The sequence below is a fragment of the Gobius niger genome (assembly GCF_951799975.1).
Source record: "Gobius niger genome assembly, chromosome: 4".
NCBI classification, from domain to species: Eukaryota; Metazoa; Chordata; class Actinopteri; order Gobiiformes; family Gobiidae; genus Gobius; species Gobius niger.
Window position 1 is genome coordinate 40,182,045 of NC_136855.1, and position 19,940 is coordinate 40,201,984.

The 19,940-nt window shown below is 44.3% G+C and overlaps 1 protein-coding gene across 7 annotated transcripts in view; it reads right to left on the bottom strand.

The window, feature by feature from the left end:
* The window catches only part of neo1a (neogenin 1a), a 454,282-nt gene that overhangs the window by 106,840 nt on the left and 327,502 nt on the right, over window positions 1–19,940 (bottom strand). For all 7 annotated transcript variants that reach the window (XM_079554653.1, XM_079554651.1, XM_079554650.1 and 4 more), the window contains exons 6-7: window positions 18,656–18,810; window positions 17,064–17,184 (exon numbers count right to left, since the gene is read on the bottom strand). In XM_079554653.1, coding sequence (XP_079410779.1) covers window positions 17,064–17,184; window positions 18,656–18,810 — 276 coding nt within the window. The remainder of the gene's footprint in view (window positions 1–17,063; window positions 17,185–18,655; window positions 18,811–19,940) is intronic.

Sequence of the window (19,940 nt, forward strand, 5' to 3'; positions counted from 1 at the left end):
TGGAAAGTGTTTGTGTGATTTATGCAAAAAAAAAAAAAAAAACAATACAAAGATGACGCACTTAAGGCCAAAGAGCAGCCGGAGCGCCTTTGTTCCGCGGTAAATGCTCACGGCTTTGCTCGCTCCGGCTTTTAGCTGCTTGTGTGAGTGGGTAGAAGTGTGGGCCTGAAGATTCTTAACTGACATTAGCATTAGCATAGCGCTGGAATAACATGTGGATCTTTTTGTATTTCAGGTGCAATAATGTGGAATGTGTTACAAGTCGAATTGAGAGCATGGTGGACGTGCTAGTAGCTGGTAGCATAGACATGTTGTATGTGAGGGAGGCTAAGCTACGCTAACCTGTTTCTATCTATCTATCTATCTATCTATCTATCTATCTATCTATCTATCTATCACACCTGTGCGGTGTGCTGCCATCTAGCGGGTGGGAGTAAAAGTGCAGGACCAAAGCGAGACACTGCTATGAATATTCCCCCAAAAAATAGATGTTTAAATATCGATACGGCGCTTTTTGGATCGATACGAGAATCGCGCGACGTAATATCGATATTTATCGTCATGTCTTCGCCGTAACACCGGGACGCACTTCTGCAGGAGAACGAGGAGGAAACGGTGAGACCATTAGCGGCCGGGTCTCTGACAGAGGCCGGGTCTCTGACAGGAGCCGGTCTCTAAAACAGGCCGGGGCTTTTATTAGAAACTATAGCAGTAGAAATATTCCCCATGTTAGGAATTTGTCTCATACTGGTGTAAATGAAAACTCTCGTGCAGGAAGTAACAAACTGAACCCGGGCCGAGGGGGACGCTGCGGAGGAGCTGATCCCAGCGTAACTTTGACACAGATTTAGCCACTTTTCAAACCTCCTGTGACGATATTTGGAAACAGGACAAGCAACAAATGTTTATGACCCTCCAGGGTTTTAATAAAGTCTCCATCGCGTCTTCAAAGCACGTCCAGCTGCTCCGTGTGCAGGTCAGTCCCACGCCTCAAAATAACTCCTCCCATCAGCGCGAGCGTCTCGTCTTCTCTCGGGTCAGTCTCATGATCGATCACAAACACAAACGCTCCGTCTAAACTCGCCTTTTACACAAGATAACAACAAATAATCCGGTCCAGTAAAAGCGAAACAGAAACCTGCAGTGACACTGATGTCAAAGCTCCGCTAACAGCAACGAAACACTTCCTGTTGTCCCGACAAAATAAAAGGCGTCAATGTTCCAGCCGCTGGGAGAGGGTTTGAAATGGTAATTAATAAATGAACCTAATATTTTAGGTACAAATGGACACAAATGTCGTTTTTCTTCATTTTCCTGGTCGTCCGTTTTGCTCAAATAGAAATAAAGGCCTGTCTCTAATTGTGGCCTGGTTCCAATAAAGGCCTGGTCCTAGATGTCCTTGAGTAAATAAAGGCTCTGGCCTCTATTAGAGCATTTACGGTATATGCGGTTAATTGTGGACTCAAGTTTTTTTCTAGGCGGAGGCGGATTTATGAAAACCCTGCTTCGTGTGGACTAAGTCTTACTGAAGAAAAGAGTTTGAACGGCGTTTACGTAACACGGACACAAGAGGATGTATATTTTTTTATATATGGAACCAAAAAGCGTCGAATGCGTATCTGTCGTCGAGCTTGAGCAAGGACCAGCTCCCAAAGAAAAGCAGGTGAAGTTTACAGAAAGTGCAGCCTCGCCGCTTTACTCCAGCGCCTTCATTGTGAACAACAGAAAACACCGCACGAACAGAGCCGGCGTGTGCTTGACCTTGTTGTTTTTCCGATCCTCTCCTGTTTGTGTTGCTCTCAGTCTGTGCATTCAAAAACACCTCCATCCCACACCACCGCCTGGACTCCACTCCCCTCCACAGACACAGTATCTCTTCTATCTCGGGACAGTCTCAGGTAATTCTATCACACACTTCCACACACTTAACGCCGTGCCTTTAAATAGAACGAGCCAGCGCCCACTGCTCACTTCAAACCCAGCTGCAGCCTTTGTTCCCGACATTCAGAGATGACAATCGTGTGCCACTTCAAAGTTTGGAAGGGAAAAAAAAGAAAAGAAAAGAAAAGCACAAAAACACATGACCCACTTCCTGTGTAATTGCAGCCTGCTATCGCGGATAAACACTCCGCGTAATGGCCGCCGCGTCTGGAAACGGATCTGCACCGGCTCAGCTGATGACATGCAGATAGAGCTCGTTCACAGGAGCAAAGAGGGAAAACAGGGACACGATTGTTGGACAGTATGTGGAGAGGGCGGTGTGGAATAACAGCTCTATCACTTTAAACCCCAGAACCCTTTAGCTGACTGGGCAAAACAACTCATTTGACCTCTTACCCCCCGCTTTACCCGGGCACATTTTCACAAGACCAGCTTTACACAAACAAATCACAAACATTCTTGACTGGAGCCGACGGCCTTACGGTGTAAAGCCTCATTTGAAAGCTAAGACCTACAAAGCTGAGCTAAGATGTTTCATTATCGCTGTGTCACTTTTTCATCTAATTTCATTTGCGTTTTGTTGCTTTTTGTCCCCCTTTGTTTTGGAGATGCACCGGATCCAGCTTTTTTGCTACCGATGCCAATGCTGGGGTTTAAGTATTGACTCTTCTCTCCATTTCAAGATCAATAAAGTCATATTTTATTGTCATGATGTTACAGATCTGCTGATAAACATTTAATAAGGATCACTGGACTTTTCTACTCGAAATATCCTTGGGTATATGACAGGCTTTAGGTTACATTAAAGGGTCGATAGAATAATTCTAACCATTTTGCATTTAAAATACCTTATATTTGAGCAGCTTCGTGGTTGTATAAGCCAGTGGTTCTCAACCTTTCGGAGCCGCGACCCCCATTATAACAGGTAAAGGGGTTCGTGACCCCCACTCGGGTTATTGTTAAATATAAGTTCTCATAATGTTGTTCATAGGACCGCATTTTATTTTATTTATTTATTTATTTTTTTGTTTGTTATTACTAGTATTATTTTTTTTTTTCCATGTCTTTTAATTTTTCTTTTTTTTTTTTTCGGGGGGTTAATTTTTTTATTTTGGGGATTTTAGCGAAAAAACTGAGACAAAACAAGGATGAAAATGTGAAAAAAGTGCCAAAAATTTGACAAAAAAGTGAGAAAAATTTGGCGAAAAAATGGACAAAAAGTGATAAGAATTTGACAAAAAAAAATTTAAAAATTGACAAAAGTGAGAAAAAATTGACAAAAGTGAGAAAAATTTGACAAAAGTGAGAAAAAATTTACGAAAAAATGGACAAAAAATTGACAAAAAATGGACAAAAAGTGATAAGAATTTGACAAAAAAGTTAGAAAAAATTGACAAAACAAAAAAAAAATGGAAGAAAAAGTGACAAAAATGGACGAAAAAGTGACAAAAAATGTACCTTTCTTGTCAATAAACAAAAAGTTAAAAAGAACAACTGAAATAAAATTCATGAAACTACGAACAAATAATGGCCGTCTGGTACAATAGCAAACACATGCTACAATAAAACATTAGATTGTTTGCTAACGAAAATATGTATATTTTATCTAAATGATCTGGCGACCCCCCCAAATTTGTCTCGCGACCCCCATGGGGGTCCCGACCCCCAGGTTGAGAACCACTGGTATAAGCTACGCAGCGGCGGAGTGATCTGCTAGAAAATAGTCCCTCAAAATGTGATCATTCATGTGATGCAGGTCAGTTATATTCCTTCTTTTTTTTTTCTTCTTTTTTTTCACCCGTTCCCTCCACCCTTTTCGCCCCCCACCCCCCACCCCCATGCCAAACATCTCAAAACCCAGAAAACTGACATTAAAATAGATACATCACAGCCATGGCAACAACACTATATGGACAGATTGAAAGATAATAATAATACATAGATTAAAAAGAAAAAAAAAAAGAGAAGAATTTAAAAAATCATCAACAATAACATCTGAAAGGCCTAGTTTTCAAACATGTAGAAGTAAATTTACTAGGGTACATTTGGGAAACATTGGAAAGAATTTAGGAAATAATGTAAAAATCGTCAGTTAGGTCAGTTATATTCCAAACATGACTCTATGGACACAGACATGTATATGGTTAGACTGGTGTTATAAGTGATTTGCCTCAGGTGCTCTGTGGAGCGGGTCACACTGTTTTTAATGCAGGCTAGCTGATACCATAGACATGCACTAGCCTCGCACTAGCCTAGCGCCACAAAACTCTTCAAATAAAAGAACTGCATGAATTACAAAAAAAACAAATCTCTTTAAACTGGCACATTGAGGTGCCTTGAATACAAAATGCACGGTATAAATAAAGTTCCCTCGCCTTAAACTAAAATACAAACACTTGGCTTCAGCAGTGGCCGATTATATTTGATTAGGCTACTTTAGGTATTCCTATATTAGCTTCTGTCCCAGCCTGGATAAGTTTGACGCTTCTGCTAGCAGTAGCATACTGATGCTAACCACAGCACTTTGCGCTACGATCAAAAATACATCTGTGGAGTTTAAAACCGACACAGCGATTTAATTCTCCAGGTTCTGAGCTTCAAAATGACCTACAGCATGTAAAGTATCGAACATTTGCCAAAACCAGATATCATATTTTTTTAGTATCGACTCCGATATCCGACACCAGTATCGGATCGGTGCATCCCTACTTCTTTTTGTTGTTGTTTATTGTTTTTTCATCAGTTTTTGGTTATTTTGTGCGTGTGTTTTCATCCTTGTTTATGTCTTATTTTGTCTCTTGTGCTCGGTTAAGGTGGGGGTTAAGAGGTTAATTTCACTAAAACATTCAGTTTTCAATCAAAATACATCAAATTCAATGTCAGAAATGTCATGAATATTGTCTCGAAATAATCTTGTGACCCCCACTTCAGTGTCCCGCGACCGCCCAGGAGGTCCCAGCCCACACTTTGGGAACCACTGTTCTCGACATCATCATAATACACCACAGAACTCACAGCGCCCTCCTCCCTAAACCCCGCCCCCCTGGAAGAAATGCCAAGACTCGAGCTCAGTTCCAGCAGAAGAATCATCCTCTGCTCAGCCTCACGATCCTCTCCCGGGTGCAGCGCCAGAAGCCGCCACCAGAGGGCCCCGCGTCAGAGGAGGCCGGTCTTAACGACGAGCATTAGCGGACATGTTCTTGGCTGCGGTAGAGAACATGGCGAGTTTCTCTGGAGATGTACTTCTGGCACGGCTGCGCCCACTTAGCCACATCTGTTTGCAACTAGTCGCCCCATCTGGCACCCGCCTGGAGAATGTGGGTCAGGATGACTCAAGACTGCGAAGGCTCCGGAAACTCCATCTGACCTCCTCCAGCGACAGAGGAAAGTGTCGTCGAGAGGCGGTCAGAGCGGGGAGCGAAAGATACTGCTTTTAACTGGGCTTTGGTGGTTCCATCACATCTAGTCTTGATCTGGAAGTGCTGCACCTTCAGACCTTCAGACCTTCAGGGCTTTGTACCGAAAAGTGCTAAATGTAAACAACACCTGGATCTACAGCACCTACAGTGACTTTACCTCATTCATTTAACTCAAAGAAAATGCCACGTTAGATCATTTTGAAAGTGTCAGTTCAGCATCGATTCTTGTATAAGTCGATTTTTACCAATGACCTTTGTTGACGTCAACGACCTTTGGAATAAAAGTTGGTAAAGTTGATGCTACAAAGCTCTGTGATTGATAAACAACAAGACGCCACAACAGTGTTTCCAAAAGGAGTGAAACAGCGCCCCCAATTTGAAGCTGGTGGTCAAAAAGTGTACTGCATCTATATTTACCATTGAGAATGAACGGGAAGTTGCCTGTCCTGCCAAACTACATGCTTTTTCATAGATATTTCAAAGACATATAGGCTGCGTCCGAAACGAGCAGATTGGTCAGAGCTCTTACGCCAAACTGGATGCGCATCAGCGTCCGCCATGACAAGTTGCTTCCGAATTGGTAAGTCAGTTAGGAAGTAGTTAGGAAAAGGAGCCTCGATGCTGACTATCATATTAAACATATTTGTCTGGATTAGTAAAGTCAAACATAAAAGTTTGAGTTGGGGGGGCCCAGGTGTGAGCGACTCCACCGCAGCTGTTTCCATAAACAGTTGAGCTGGTTGAGCTAGCTAGCTAGCTTCAGGTTAAACCTTGTAAAAGGTAAATAACTGGTGCCCACGAGTGCCGCATATCGGTGTTTCCTTCCAGGGAAAAGTGTTTCCGGGTTAGTCCTGTTGTGTTGTGATTCTGTGCTGATGTTGTGTCGTTGAGCCTGACTGAGATCCTCGTAATAGCTGCGGAGAATGACTCGCTCTGAGACCAGCCTTCAGTGACCGGCTAATAACCCACACAAAATAGTCCCGTAGTCTGGCAGATTTAGTGACTTTAGTCAATGAAAAACACATTAATTGATTGACTGCGGAATTCTTCCGCAGTCAATTATTGGTTTTCATGTTCTTTATTATTATTCCTCTTCTATCTTTTTCCCGATTTTCTAGAGCTTTCAGCACCTTCATGCTTTGTGCAATTTATGCAAGTTATGCATCAAAATGTTCCGCATGTTGAGGAGAAGGTGCTGTTACTTTTGGGACTTCTGCAACTTACGGTTTTTCCGCAATCGGCCGAAATGTCGGAAATTTTTCCCATTGACTTATAATGGGGCTGCCGCAAATCCATGCTTTTCTGCACTTTTTTCTGCATTTTCTGCAATTTCTGCACTTTGTGCATGTTCAGCTTCTGCAACTTGTGGGTTTTGAGAAAAAATTGTCCTTCTGCAGATTTCCAGTTCTTTTATACAAGAGTTTGACATTTTTGCATTGGTGTGTATGGGGGAATCCAGCCAATCAGGAGACTCCAGGCCTTTCAGCCATTTGTGCTTCTGCCAATCAAGCACTGAGGCCATTTCAACAGTTTGACCAGTTTATGGGATTTAAAAAGTTTATGCAACATTAATAATTCATGCAAAGTAACCACTTTATGGGATTTAACCAGTTAATGCAGTTTATACAGTTTATGCAACATGGCATTTTATGCATTTTACCAGTTTATGCAAATTTGATTATGCAATTTGAAGAGTTTATGCAATTTCTGCATTCGCTTCCCGCATTTCCGCAGTCAATCGCAATGGCGCAGCCATTGCATTTCTAGTTATAAATGTTAGGTTTGTGGGACCCTGGTATAAGCGGATTAAACAACGAGGAGCCGCGTTAGACGTTATAATGCAGGAGGAACAACACTGTGTCGGGCGTTAGAACCGTCTAACGCGGCTCCTCGTTGTTTAATCCTTACTTAACATCTTACAAGTCGATGTTCAGGACTCCAAACTCTCCAGTGACTTTTAGAAGCTTTTAGATTTGGGTAAAGCCGACACCGATTGTTAAGACAAAGCAACAAGCCGTGATTCAATAAAAGCTCCGGCTGAAGACTCGTGTCCTCGGTTAATTTCCACAAAGCAGGTGGGATGGAGAGCAGTGAGGGAGCCGGGGGTGGAGGTGGGGTGGGGGGGCGCGAGAGGGGGGGGGGGGGGGGGTGGAGGCAGATGTTCCTCTTCACAGCGTGAGCCGCGGAACCATCAAGCAGGCGCTAACCGCGGAGATAAGAGCGAGTGGGGGGCTAACAAGATTCAATTGAGTCCCTATCACTGCGGCGCTAATGGCCGGGGAGAATGAGCCGATTCAGACGCTGATTCACATTTTCCACGGCCGGCAAAACGAAGACGGCGAAAGCAACGCCGGGCCAAACAAAAGGCGAGAAAAGGTTCACTTTGAATGGACTTAATGGGATTATACGTCCTCATGCCGCTCTGTTTGCCTGTCATCAAAGCGCGGTGCATTATTAGTGAGCTCTTTATATCAGAAAACGAGCATGACACAGAACATGACGATCCATGACGCTCATACACGACCACCAGACGAGTTTGGATCAAAGCAGCTCCTCGTGTTGCAAATCCTGGAGACGTGACTGACGGCTCTTTTAAATCTGACAAACAAATCAGCCCTGTGGTTAAAACGAGCGTCTTTCAGCTTCAGTAAAACCGTGTCTATCTCTTTTAACTCGTCCCCGCTCTAAGAAAGAATCCAGAGGTGACGGCGCTGTGACTAATGGCCGCTCTGCTATTTGGCCACGACACTCCGCTAGTCTCCCATTGAAAAGCATTGGACTTTAGACACGTTAAAAACAACTTTAAAGCCTGGTCCCAATTTTTTTGGAACTATCTGGAGCAGGGGTGTCAAACTCATTTTGGGTCGCGGGCCGCACACTGCGAAAAGTGAATATGAAGCATTGGCTTAAATGACTTGAATTGAGGAAATGTTTCTTGTTTTGAGCGGTTTTCACTCATTTAGACACTTTTCCTGATCGGACCGAGTTTACTTTGCTTGTTTGAGGACATTTCACACCAGTTCTAGGGTAAATCTCGCTTGAAATAAGAAAGTAAAGTTGCCAATGAGATAAGACCAATTTTCTTTCCTCATTGGCAAAGAAAATGACCTGAAATAACGACGAAATGTATCGAAACGAGTCAGAAACATCTCAGAACAAGTGAAATAATCTAGGACAAATGCCCAACAACTTCTTAACTAGTCAAAACAACTAAAATGTGGATTATTGTGCTCAAATTGAGATGTTTATACTGGTCTAGTTAATTACTTTTTGCAGTGCATACAATAGAGAACAATTTTCCAATAAATGTATTTTAAAAAAAAATTCTATTGATCTTTATTCAACCAGGAAAGTCCCACTTAGATGAAGAATCTCTTTTTCAGGGGAGTCCTGGCCCCAAAGGGGAATCTATTATACATGTTTTTAGTGGTAGGGGAAACCGGAGTACCCGGAGGAAACCTACGCAGACACGGGGAGAACATGCAAACTCAGACACACAGGAAGACCCCGTCCAGGTGGGAGTCGAACCCGGGACCGGTGCTAACCTCTTGCGCCTCGCCTGTGTCCTACATAGCACCTCTGCTGGACACGTGCGGAACTCTTTCCTTTTTTTTTTTAATGTAATGCCCCCTAGTGGCTAGAATGAGCATTCTGGTTATTCTTTAAAAAATCATAACTCCGCACAGGAAAGGGCTGAGACTTACTTTTTTCCTACATACTCTGGAGTTTCTGCTCTACAAGGCAAAGGCCGGATTAAATCCAAAAAATCATTTTAACCATTTTGCATTTAGAAGACCTTATATTTGAGCAGCATCAGCTTCGTGGTTGTATAAGCTACACAGCGGTGGAGTGATCTGCTAGAAAATAGTCCCTCAAAATGCGATCATTCATGTGATGCAGGTCAGTTATATTCCAAACATGACTCTATGGACACAGACGTTTATATGGTTAGTCTGGTGTTATAAGTGATTTGCCTCAGGTGCTCTGTGGAGCGGGTCACACTGTTTTGTATGCAGGCTAGCTGATACCATAGACATGCACTAGCCTCGCACTAGCCTAGCGCCACGAAACTCTTCAAATATAAGAACTGCATGAACTACAAAAAAAAAATATCTCAAGAAATCAACAACACTCTGGATAACTCGGAAATGAGGCCCGATGTCAAACATCCTGAAATATCCCTTTAAGTGGGAGATTAGAGCGGCTACTGTGAGGCTTCTGAGCTACTGCAGGCCCTGGGGGAGGAGTCTCAATGTACATCGAATTCTGATTGGCTGATCATTCTGTCAGTCACGCTGGCTGTCAATCAAATGTGTGGCCTGCAGAATCTGTGGAGTAGCTCGCCAGAAATGAAATATACTTATCGTCCCAGCCCGTGTGTCCAGCCATATGTGCAGCAGCCCTAACCTTTTAAAAGTATTTTTCCTTAATGAAAAGAAAGCACAAGCCGACTTTCCAAGAGCATAAAATAAATCACAAACCCCGTACGCGCCGCCGCTAACGAGCCAAGTGGTCCGGTCCCTTAATAAAGCAACACATTCAGTCTAATGTTGGGCTCCGTCTGATCCCGGGGCTGCAGGAGGAGGCGGCGCGGCAGGTACAGAAGCGTCCACAGCAGCACTTCCTCTGCCGAACGGCCCACATCGCTCACCGCAGATTGGGATGGATGGCGACACGTAATGCGCCATCACAAAGCGTTTGCAAATTGCTGATGCTCCGCTCGATATTGCTCGGAGACTCGGCGGAGCGGCGGCGAGATGCATTCAGCACTTCGGGACGCTTTTGTGACAGACGCGCCACTTTGTTCGCAGGTTTCCGATGGCGACGCCGGACCCAGAAGTGCATTAGTCTCGTATAGTGCTTTTGCAGACGCTCCGAGCTGCTTTACGAGTGTGTGCATTAAACATATGCTGAAGCTGAAATGCTCTTCGTGCTGGTGAACGGGCCTGGCCACACGGCGAGGAGCGCATTCTTCATGTATATTTCAGGGAAGATTATAATAACAGAATGTGATGCAGGATTTAGTTCAAAGTTCATGAACAGGGAATGAAACTGCTACAGATACAGACGGCATCTCTGGAATCGCCCATATATGGTCATGTTTGAAAACGGTTAAGGGGGAAAACAATTAACAATTAACTCTAATTATTCAAAAACTACTTTAACAAATGCTGAATTATGAATAGAGTAATAAAGACTACTAAATAAAGACACACAGACATGGAGAGTAGGGATACCGATACTGGTCATTTTATAAGGGTGAATGTATTTCAATCAATATACATTTCTAAAATTGGTTATTTTATATAATTAAAAGTAAATTAAAGTTATATTACTTTAACTGGTTAATTAAACAATGTTAATGTGAAATTAAATACATAAACAAAGTTTAAAATGAATACTTTAAAGACAAACAGAATCTAAACCAGAACGATATGGCTGCTGTGACTGTTTTGGCTCAGAACAAAGATGTAAATCATCCTTTTATGTTAAAAATTGCTGCCACGCCTTCTTTTTACATATGCAAATTAGCATCGATACTTTTTGCCCAATATCGATACTTAAAAAGTAGCCGTTTGGTACCGATATATCGACACTGTGGTATCGATCCGCCCATCCCTAATGGAGAGGAGTAAAGTGGTTCAACTGCCCATAAATACATAAAAAACAAAGAATGCTAACATGCTAATGCTAACGCTAGCTAGCGCTTTATATGATTATTATCATTTTTTTCACTTCTACTGAACAATCTGCTGTGAGAAATGATCCATATGGACCCGTTTATCTTATCTAATCTTATCTTATTTACACTTGACTTTATTTATGTGATAAATAAGTTCATATTCCACCAGAAAATGGTTAAAAAGAGTGAAAAACTGTTTCCCCCTTGGAGAGGCCACGCCCCCTTCTATGGCGCAATGCCGTTTGTATCTGTGGAACTTTACCTCTATCTGTCACTTCCTGTCAGCTTAAAATTTGAAATAATTAGCATTAAAACCTGTCGTATGCACAATGTTTTTCAGAAAGATTTTTCACTTAGAAATAGCTTATTCAAAAGCTAAACAAGATACAAAATTTAATATTGTTTAGAAAATATAATTATTCCCCTTTTGCGTCTCACTTTAAGTCAACATGTCAGCTGTTTTAATAAAGGTCAATATTAGACTGATTGACCTCGTGTCTGGGGACAAATATGGGCCATGTTTTTACAAAAATACAAATCAGTTTGACTTTTTGTTTCCAAATCAGCGCCGTGTGTGGAGGATGAAGAGAGCCGTGTAAACACCTCCATTATCTTCTTTGCACATTCGCAAAACCCGCAACAATTAAAACACGATTAATCTCCGCGCCCTGATCCGATCCCCTCCCCGTGCCAGGTCCGCGCCGGCGTCTCCCGGGGCCTTTGAACGCACCGCGGGCCCCGCCTTTCCCCCCGGTGTCGAATCCAAACCCCACAAAGAGTCTGCGGGACGTCTTTACTCCCGAGTCCGTGCGCTCTGATGAAAGGGCAGCTGCGGGGGCCCCCTGACACAGCTGGGGGCCCCCCTGACACAGCTGGGGGGCCCCCTGACACAACTGCGGGGGCCCCCTGACACAGCTGGGGGCCCCCCTGACACAGCTGGGGGGCCCCCTGACACAGCTGGGGGGCCCCCTGACACAGCTGGGGGGCCCCCTGACACAGCTGGGGGGGGCCCTTCAACGCCCGCGCTGATTAGCCGCCCACTTTGGGTGCGAGGCGGGGCGGCACTTGATTACAAATGTGTAAACAGTGACTTGATTGCTCCGCCGTCGCTTTGATATCTGAATGTGTTTTTTTTTCCGTGACTTCTCGCTGTGAAATCGGCTTCTCGTTCCGATCCGCGCATCACCGTAGCAACGGCATCTGATGTTTTATTACTTACAAATCGTACGGGGAAAAAAAAAGGTCACGGTAATTCAACGCTCATTTCGAGGCAAACCAAACGCCCGGGGGCTGAGGCGGCGCAGAGGTCGGACACAGAACGTCTGATCCATTTTATACTCACTACTGCCATCTCAGGTCATACGTGTAACTGCAGCTTCTATATTAAAGGGATTTTTCAGGATGTTTGACATAGGGCCTCATTTCCTCGTTTTCCAGAGTGTTGCTGATTTCTGGAGATATTTTTTTGTAATTCATGCAGTTCTTATATTTGTAGAGTTTCATGGCGCTAGGCTAGTGCGAGGCTAGCACATGTCTATGGTATCAGCTAGCCTGGATTAAAAACAGTGTGACCCGCTCCACAGAGCACCTGAGGCAAATCACTGATAACACCAGACTAACCATATACATGTCTGTGTCCATAGATACAGACAGCATCTCTGGAGTCGCCCATATATGGTCATGTTTGAAAACAGTTAACGGGGAAACAATTTTGAAAAAATTTAAACTTTCTCTAATTATTCAAAAACTACTTTAACAAATGCTGAATTGTGAATATAGTTTCTACTAAATAATGATACAAAGACATGGGGAGGAGCAAAGAGGTTCAACAAGCCCATAAATACATAAATAACGGAGAATGCTAACACAATGCTTCATGTTAGCATCGGGCTAATTCTAACGGTTAGCTAGCGCGAGCTACAACTGCTGTTTTTTCACTTCTATTGAACAATCTGCTGTGAGAAAATATCCATATGGGCCCGATTTACACTTGACTTTATTTGTATGTGATAAATAAGTTCATATTCCACCAGAAAATGTCTGAAAAGAGGGAAAAAATGTGTTTCCCTAAGATTCTATTTTCCCCCTCGGTGAAGCCACGCCCCCTTCTATGACGAGATGCCGTCTGTATCTATAAAATCCTTTTTGGAAATATAACTGACCTGCATCACATGAATGATCGCACTTTGAGGGACTATTTTCTCGCAGATCACTCCGCCGCCGCGTAGCTTATACAACCACGAAGCTGATGCTGCTCAAATATAAGTTATTTTAAATGCAAAATGGTTAAAATGACTCTATGGACACAGACATTTATATGGTTAGTCTGGTGTTATAAGTGATTTGCCTCAGGAGTGACTGTTTTTAATGCAGGCTAGCTGATACCATAGAAATCCACTAGCCTCGCACTAGCCTAGCGCCACGAAACTCTTCAAACATAAGAACTGCATGAATTACAACAACAACAAAAAATCTCCAGAAATCAGCAACACTCTGGATAACGAGGAAATGAGGCCCTATGTCAAACATCCTGAAACATCCCTTTAATCACCATTTCAAGCTGGAATCTTCCGGAGTGTCGCTTTAAAAACACAGCTCACCCATGTGCAGCTGCGCCTGTAGCATTAAAAAGCGACTCAATTGCTTTGGCGTTTTTAATATCGCTGCCGCCGCCGCCTCCGCCTGATAAAGCCCGTGTTGTGTTTTGTTTCGTTCTCGCCCCCGGGTGACTCTGCGATTATGACTCCGCAAATAATCCTGAATTAAACGTGTCTCAGTGTTTGTTTGTTTTTTTTTTTTGCGTCCGCGATCAAAGGCAATAAAAGCGGAGCTGCTTCACCGGGAGGCGTCGCCGGGCTGTTTGCCTCGCCAGCTGCTGCGGCGGCGGCGGAGGAGGAGGAGGAGGAGGAGGAGGAGGAGGAGGAGGAGGAGGAGGAGGAGGAGGAGGAGGAGGAGGAGGAGGAGGAGCACTTAGTTCCGCCGCGCTTCGCCTGCTCACTGTTGTTTTTCTCAGCTCCGCATCGACTCAAGTCTGTTCGGAAATGAAGAGATTCACCGAGAGAGAGGGAGAGACAGACAGTAGCACTGCCAAATACTCATGTGGAGGAGGAGGAGGAGGAGGAGGAGGAGGAGGAGGAGGAGGAGGAGGAGGAGAGGAGGAGGAGGAGGAGGAGGAAGAGGAGGAGGAGAAGAGGAGGAGGAGAAGAGGAGGAGGAAGAAGAGGAGGAGGAGGAGGAGGAGAAGAGGAGGAGGAGAAGAGGAGGAGGAGGAGGAAGAAGAGGAGGAGGAGGAGGAGGAGAAGAGGAGGAGGAGGAGGAAGAAGAGGAGGAAGAAGAGGAGGAGGAGGAGGAGGAGAAGAGGAGGAGGAGGAAGAAGAGGAGGAGGAGGAGGAAGAGGAGGAGGAAGAAGAGGAGGAGGAGGAGGAGGAAGAAGAGGAGGAGGAGGAGGAGGAGGAGAGGAGGAGGAGGAGGAAGAGGAGGAGGAAGAAGAGGAGGAGGAGGAGGAGGAGAGGAGGAGGAGAAGAGGAGGAGGAGGAGGAGGAGGAGGAGAGGAGGAGGAGAAGAGGAGGAGGAGGAGGAAGAGGAGGAGGAAGAAGAGGAGGAGGAGGAGGAGGAGAAGAGGAGGAGGAGGAGGAGAAGAGGAGGAGGAGAAGAGGAGGAGGAGGAGGAAGAGGAGGAGGAAGAAGAGGAGGAGGAGGAGGAGGAGAAGAGGAGGAGGAGGAGGAAGAAGAGGAGGAGGAGGAGGAGGAGAAGAGGAGGAGGAGGAAGAGGAGGAGGAAGAGGAGGAAGAAGAAGAAGAAGGAAAAGAAGAAGAAAGACAAGAAGAAGAAGAAGAAGAAGAAGAAGAAAGAGAAGAAGAAAAAGAAGAAGAAAGAGAAGAAGAAAAAGAAGAAGAAGAAAGAGAAGAAGGAGCCATAGTCTTGTTATTTCTACTAATGCTCCTGCTGCTGATACGACTTCTTACTTTCACACTATTAAAGCAGTGCTAAGTAACTCTTCCCCCTAGAGGCCACAAGCACCATTCCAGGTGTCGTAACAAATTGCAATTTTTTTAACTCATTAATTGTCCGTGAGAGTAAATCCTACGCTGACAGAAAAGACAAAGCGACAGAGGTATATTGTTCATCCAGTTAAACTTGGCTGTAAATACTGTTTAAGTGGTGCTAGACCACAGCTAGCTTTGCCGTTAGCCTGTTAGCTTCTTCTTCGTGATTCCATTAGTGTGTATTGGTGACTCCGGTCCGGTGGCAGACAAGTTGCAAACATGGTTTTCTGTCCAGAGACACCAGGAGGAGATGAAAGACCCTCCAATCATCCCATAAACACTTGTATGACCCCCACAGGGACTACGGGGAGGGTTTATTAAGGTAAACACGTTACTTAGCACGGCTTTATGATGAGGTGAAAATCGTTAAAAAGAGCATTCACTACTTAAACTGTGAAACGAATATGTGATAATATTGTTATAATTTTGATTATTACGGCTCAGCTTGTAAAAAACACAAATTAAAAACTACAACTACTTCTACCGCTACAGTCTTGCTACTTCTACTGCTCCTTACACTGCAAAAAGTGCCCGACTAAAAACAAGGAAAAAAATCTTAAAATAAGACATTTTTCAGGAAAACATTCTGCCAATGGGGTCAGTGTTTTTTTCTTGCTCAGAATTCTTATTTCTAGAATATTTTCTTCTCATAAAACAAGAAAGAAAAACTAAATTTAAGCAAATAAATAACTGGAATTAAGCAAAATGTCCTCAGAAAATGGAATAATATAAGGAAAACATTCTTATTTAGTGAAAAAATCGTGGGTTATTTTACTTAAATGTTGCTCCATTTAAGCAAAATGTTCTAAATTATACACATTTTTGAGCAAAATGTTCTTAATAAATACTAATATTTAAGGAAAATATTGCCCGTGCCCGGAGACCCGCCTCCATGATGTGGAGCCAGGCTGATCAGATTCACCTATTGTACATGTTTTTAGTGGTAGTGGAAACATACACAGACAAGGGGAGAACATGCTCCACACAGAAAGGCCCCGTCCTGGTGGGAATCGAACCCGGGACCTTCGAGCTGTGAAGCTGAGGCTCTAACCGCTGTGCCACCTTATTTTTTCTTAAAATAAGAACAACAAGAAATGGCTACATTTTATTTCCTAAAATATTTTCTCAAGAAAACTTTGCTCGGCAGGACATTATTACTTTTTAGGGAAAAAATAAGAACTTATTTCTTAAAGTAAGACATGTTTTACTTTTTGCAGTGTACTATTGTTACTGCTTATTACCATTACTGCTATGGCTGCAGCTGTTGATATGACTAACCTCCACACGAATAATACACTCTTTCTACAAATACAACTGTCCTGCCACTACATTACTACTGCTATTACCACGGCAACTATTTGTATTGTTAAGAAATGATCACTGCTATCACTGCTACTACTACTATCACGCCTCTGCCATTACTGCACGTACTGACACACACACCCCTAAACCCCGTATGTCACACAAACACACAAACACACAAACACACAAACACACAAACACACACAGTCCGACACACGGGGCTTGTTGCCGATGGCGACCACATCAAACGTCCTGCCCGTATTCGAGAGCCCTCTGTGCCGTTCTGCAGTGCACACTTTGGGCCATCTCTCGCCTTAACAAGATCCCACTGGGTTCATTCCAGCGCCCGCTCCTCGCCCCGCCCCTCGCCCCGCTCCTCGCCCCGCCCCTCGCCCCGCTCCTCGCCCCGCTCCTCGCCCCGCTCCTCGCCCCGCTCCTCGCCCCCCCGTCCCCCCGGCGTCCACAGGCCAGAGCGGGGCGATAAACCCATAAATAAACCAGAGCAGCGGCCGGGGATCTGAGACAAACGCGGCCCGCTGCGTCCGCTCGCGCTCCACGAGCCTCGCGGGGGAAAACGCCGCCGGTGCACAAGTGTTGGAGTCTACAGGTGGGGGTTCTGGGGGAATAGTTTCTGCCCGGGCGAGTTAGTGGAAGGTAAAGGAAAGCGAGCGTACCGTGGTCCAGGATGACGAGCTGCGCGCTGGACTGGATGTTCCCCGCGTCGTTCTCCGCCAAACACTGGTAGAAGCCCTCGTCCGACTTGACCAGGCCCAGCACCTGCAGGTTGTGCTCCTTCTGTTCAGGGGGAAGAGAAGCAGAAGATGAGCTGATTTCTCATCCACAAAGTTCACTTGTGCCACGTCCAGACTCCATGTAGTTTTATGTATTGTTTTTTACTGTTATTTCAAGACTGTTTACATTGTAGATTCTCACTTAAGGTGTCAATTTATTAAATAAACATATGGAATTGTGTTTTAACCTCTTAACCCCCGCCTTAACCAAACACATTTACTCCAGTTTGGCTTTTCTTCACCGCTTTTTTGTTGTGTTTTCATCACATTTTTCACGCGCCCCTCCATCGGCTGCATTAAGACCTTTCTCGGACATTTACCCCTATCTATTGGCTCGTTTCCACCACTCTACTCTACTCTACTCTACTCGCCGAGGGGGAAATATGAACTTATTTATCACATACAAGTCAAGTCTAAATCGGGATAGCATTAGCATTAGCACCATGTTAGCATTCTCCGTTATTCATGTATTTATGGGCTGTTGAACCACTTTGCTCCTCCCCATGTCTTTGTATCTTTATTTAGTATAAACTATGTTCATAATTCAGCATTTGTTAAAGTAGTTTTGGAATAATTAGAGAAAGTTTTTCTCCAAACTGTTTTCCTCCTTAACTGTTATATATATGGTCATGTTTGAAAACAGTTTAGGGGGAAAACAATTGAGAAAAATCTAAGCTTTCTCTAATTATTCAAAAATTACTTTAACAAACGCTGAATTATGAATATAGTTTCTACTAAATTAAGATATAAAGACATGGGGAGGAGCAAAGTGGTTCAACAGCCCATAAACACATAAAAAATGACAGCCGTTTTTTCACTTCTACTGATCAATCTGCTGTGAGAAAATATCCATATGGGCCGGATTTACACTTGACTTTATTTATGTGATAAATAAGTTCCCATTCCAGCAGAAAATGGCTTAAAAGAGTGAAAAAGTGTGTTTCCCAAAAGATTATATTTTCCCCCTCGGCGAAGCCACGCCCCCTTCTATGACGAGATGCCGTCTGTATCTATTGGGCTTTGCTTTTGGTAGCTTTTTGCTTTTGTATCCATGGAAACAGTACCAGCTTGGCCTGGTTAGTACCAGGGCCAAGCTGGTACTAGTACCAGTTAAAAGTACCAGTTAACTGTAAAATGGGCTGGTGGAAGCATTTAAAATGCAGGTAAAGTAGAGTAGGGTAGGTGGAACCGAGCCATATTTCACTTCTTGTTACTCTTATGGGGCAAAAAGACAAAAAGTCACATGTACAGGGCCTTTAAAATCAAAACTGATCCGACATGGAGTTAAGTTCTGAGAAAACAAAGAGTTATGAAATAGTTGTGAGAAAGTTCCGGTTTATTAGAAAAGTTGTGGCACAGTTGCAATGATTTGATTTGGACTCGACAGTCGTGATGAAATCCTGGAGGAACCGCGTCATTCGGTTTAAACCGTGAGATTCCGACGCACACACTTAAAAAAAAAAGCCCAAACTCACCACGATCTTGAAGTAGTCGCTGGGGATGACGGCGTCCCCGTTCTTCACCCACTTGACGGTGGGGGCCGGGGCGCCGCTCACCTCGCACTCGAAGATGATGTCCATGGACTCGTGGGCGTAGATGCTGGCGGGGCGCCTCACGAACTGGGGGGGGACTGCGAACGAGAAGCGACAGAAAGAAAACCACATCAGGGGCGCTGCGGAAAAATGACAATCTACTCCGAACAATCAGAAAGCAATTGGATCAGAGGAGAGCGCGGGCACGTCAGGCGGCCGTCAGCCCTGACAGGAAATAAACGGCCGCCAAATGACCTGCTGATGTGAGAGGGCGAGCGAGAAACGGCGGCGGCTCAAGACGAACGGGATCTTTCTCTTCAAAACGAGCTTCTGCTTTCAGTGGGAAAAAGTGCTGCTGTTTTTCTAACACAACGAACGCCGAAATCCAGGATCTGACAGAAGCTGAGAGTTCTTTTGCCAGCGCGGTGGAGGAGCTGCTGCCGAGGGGTTTGTGTTGAGAATCTGGAGTCCGGTGTCACGAGTTCGTTTCCGGAGACCATGAGACGGATCTGACGAGGGCCCGAGCGATGTGGATTTTTGGGAAGAGGAAGGGGGAGGAAGGGGATTGGCATGGACGATATTTGAAGTCATTTATTCTGATGTTCCATCCATCCATCCGTCCATCTTTACATCATCCATCCATCCATCCATCTTTACATCATCCATCCATCCATCCATCCATCCATCCATCCATCCATCCATCCATCCATCCATCCATCCATCCATCCATCCATCCATCCATCCATCCATCTTTACATCATCCATCCATCCATCCATCTTTACATCATCCATCCATCCATCCATCTTTACATCATCCATCCATCCATCCATCCATCCATCCATCCATCCATCCATCCATCCATCCATCCATCTTTACATCATCCATCCATCCATCCATCCATCTTTACATCATCCATCCATCCATCCATCCATCCATCCATCCATCCATCTTTACATCATCCATCCATCCATCCATCCATCCATCCATCCATCCATCCATCCATCCATCCATAGTGTCTTTTTATAGTGTATGTTTTAAACATCCCACTTGGTTATATATATAATGCAAAACAGGGATTCTCAACTGGTGAGTCGGGACTCAAAAGTGGGTCGCGAGCCTACAGGGAACTTTCCCCCCAATATTATCCATCTGAAACTACACGGAAACACACTGGAGTCTTTTCAAATTAATATTATTGGGTTGTTTTGATCATAATTTCAGTCTTAA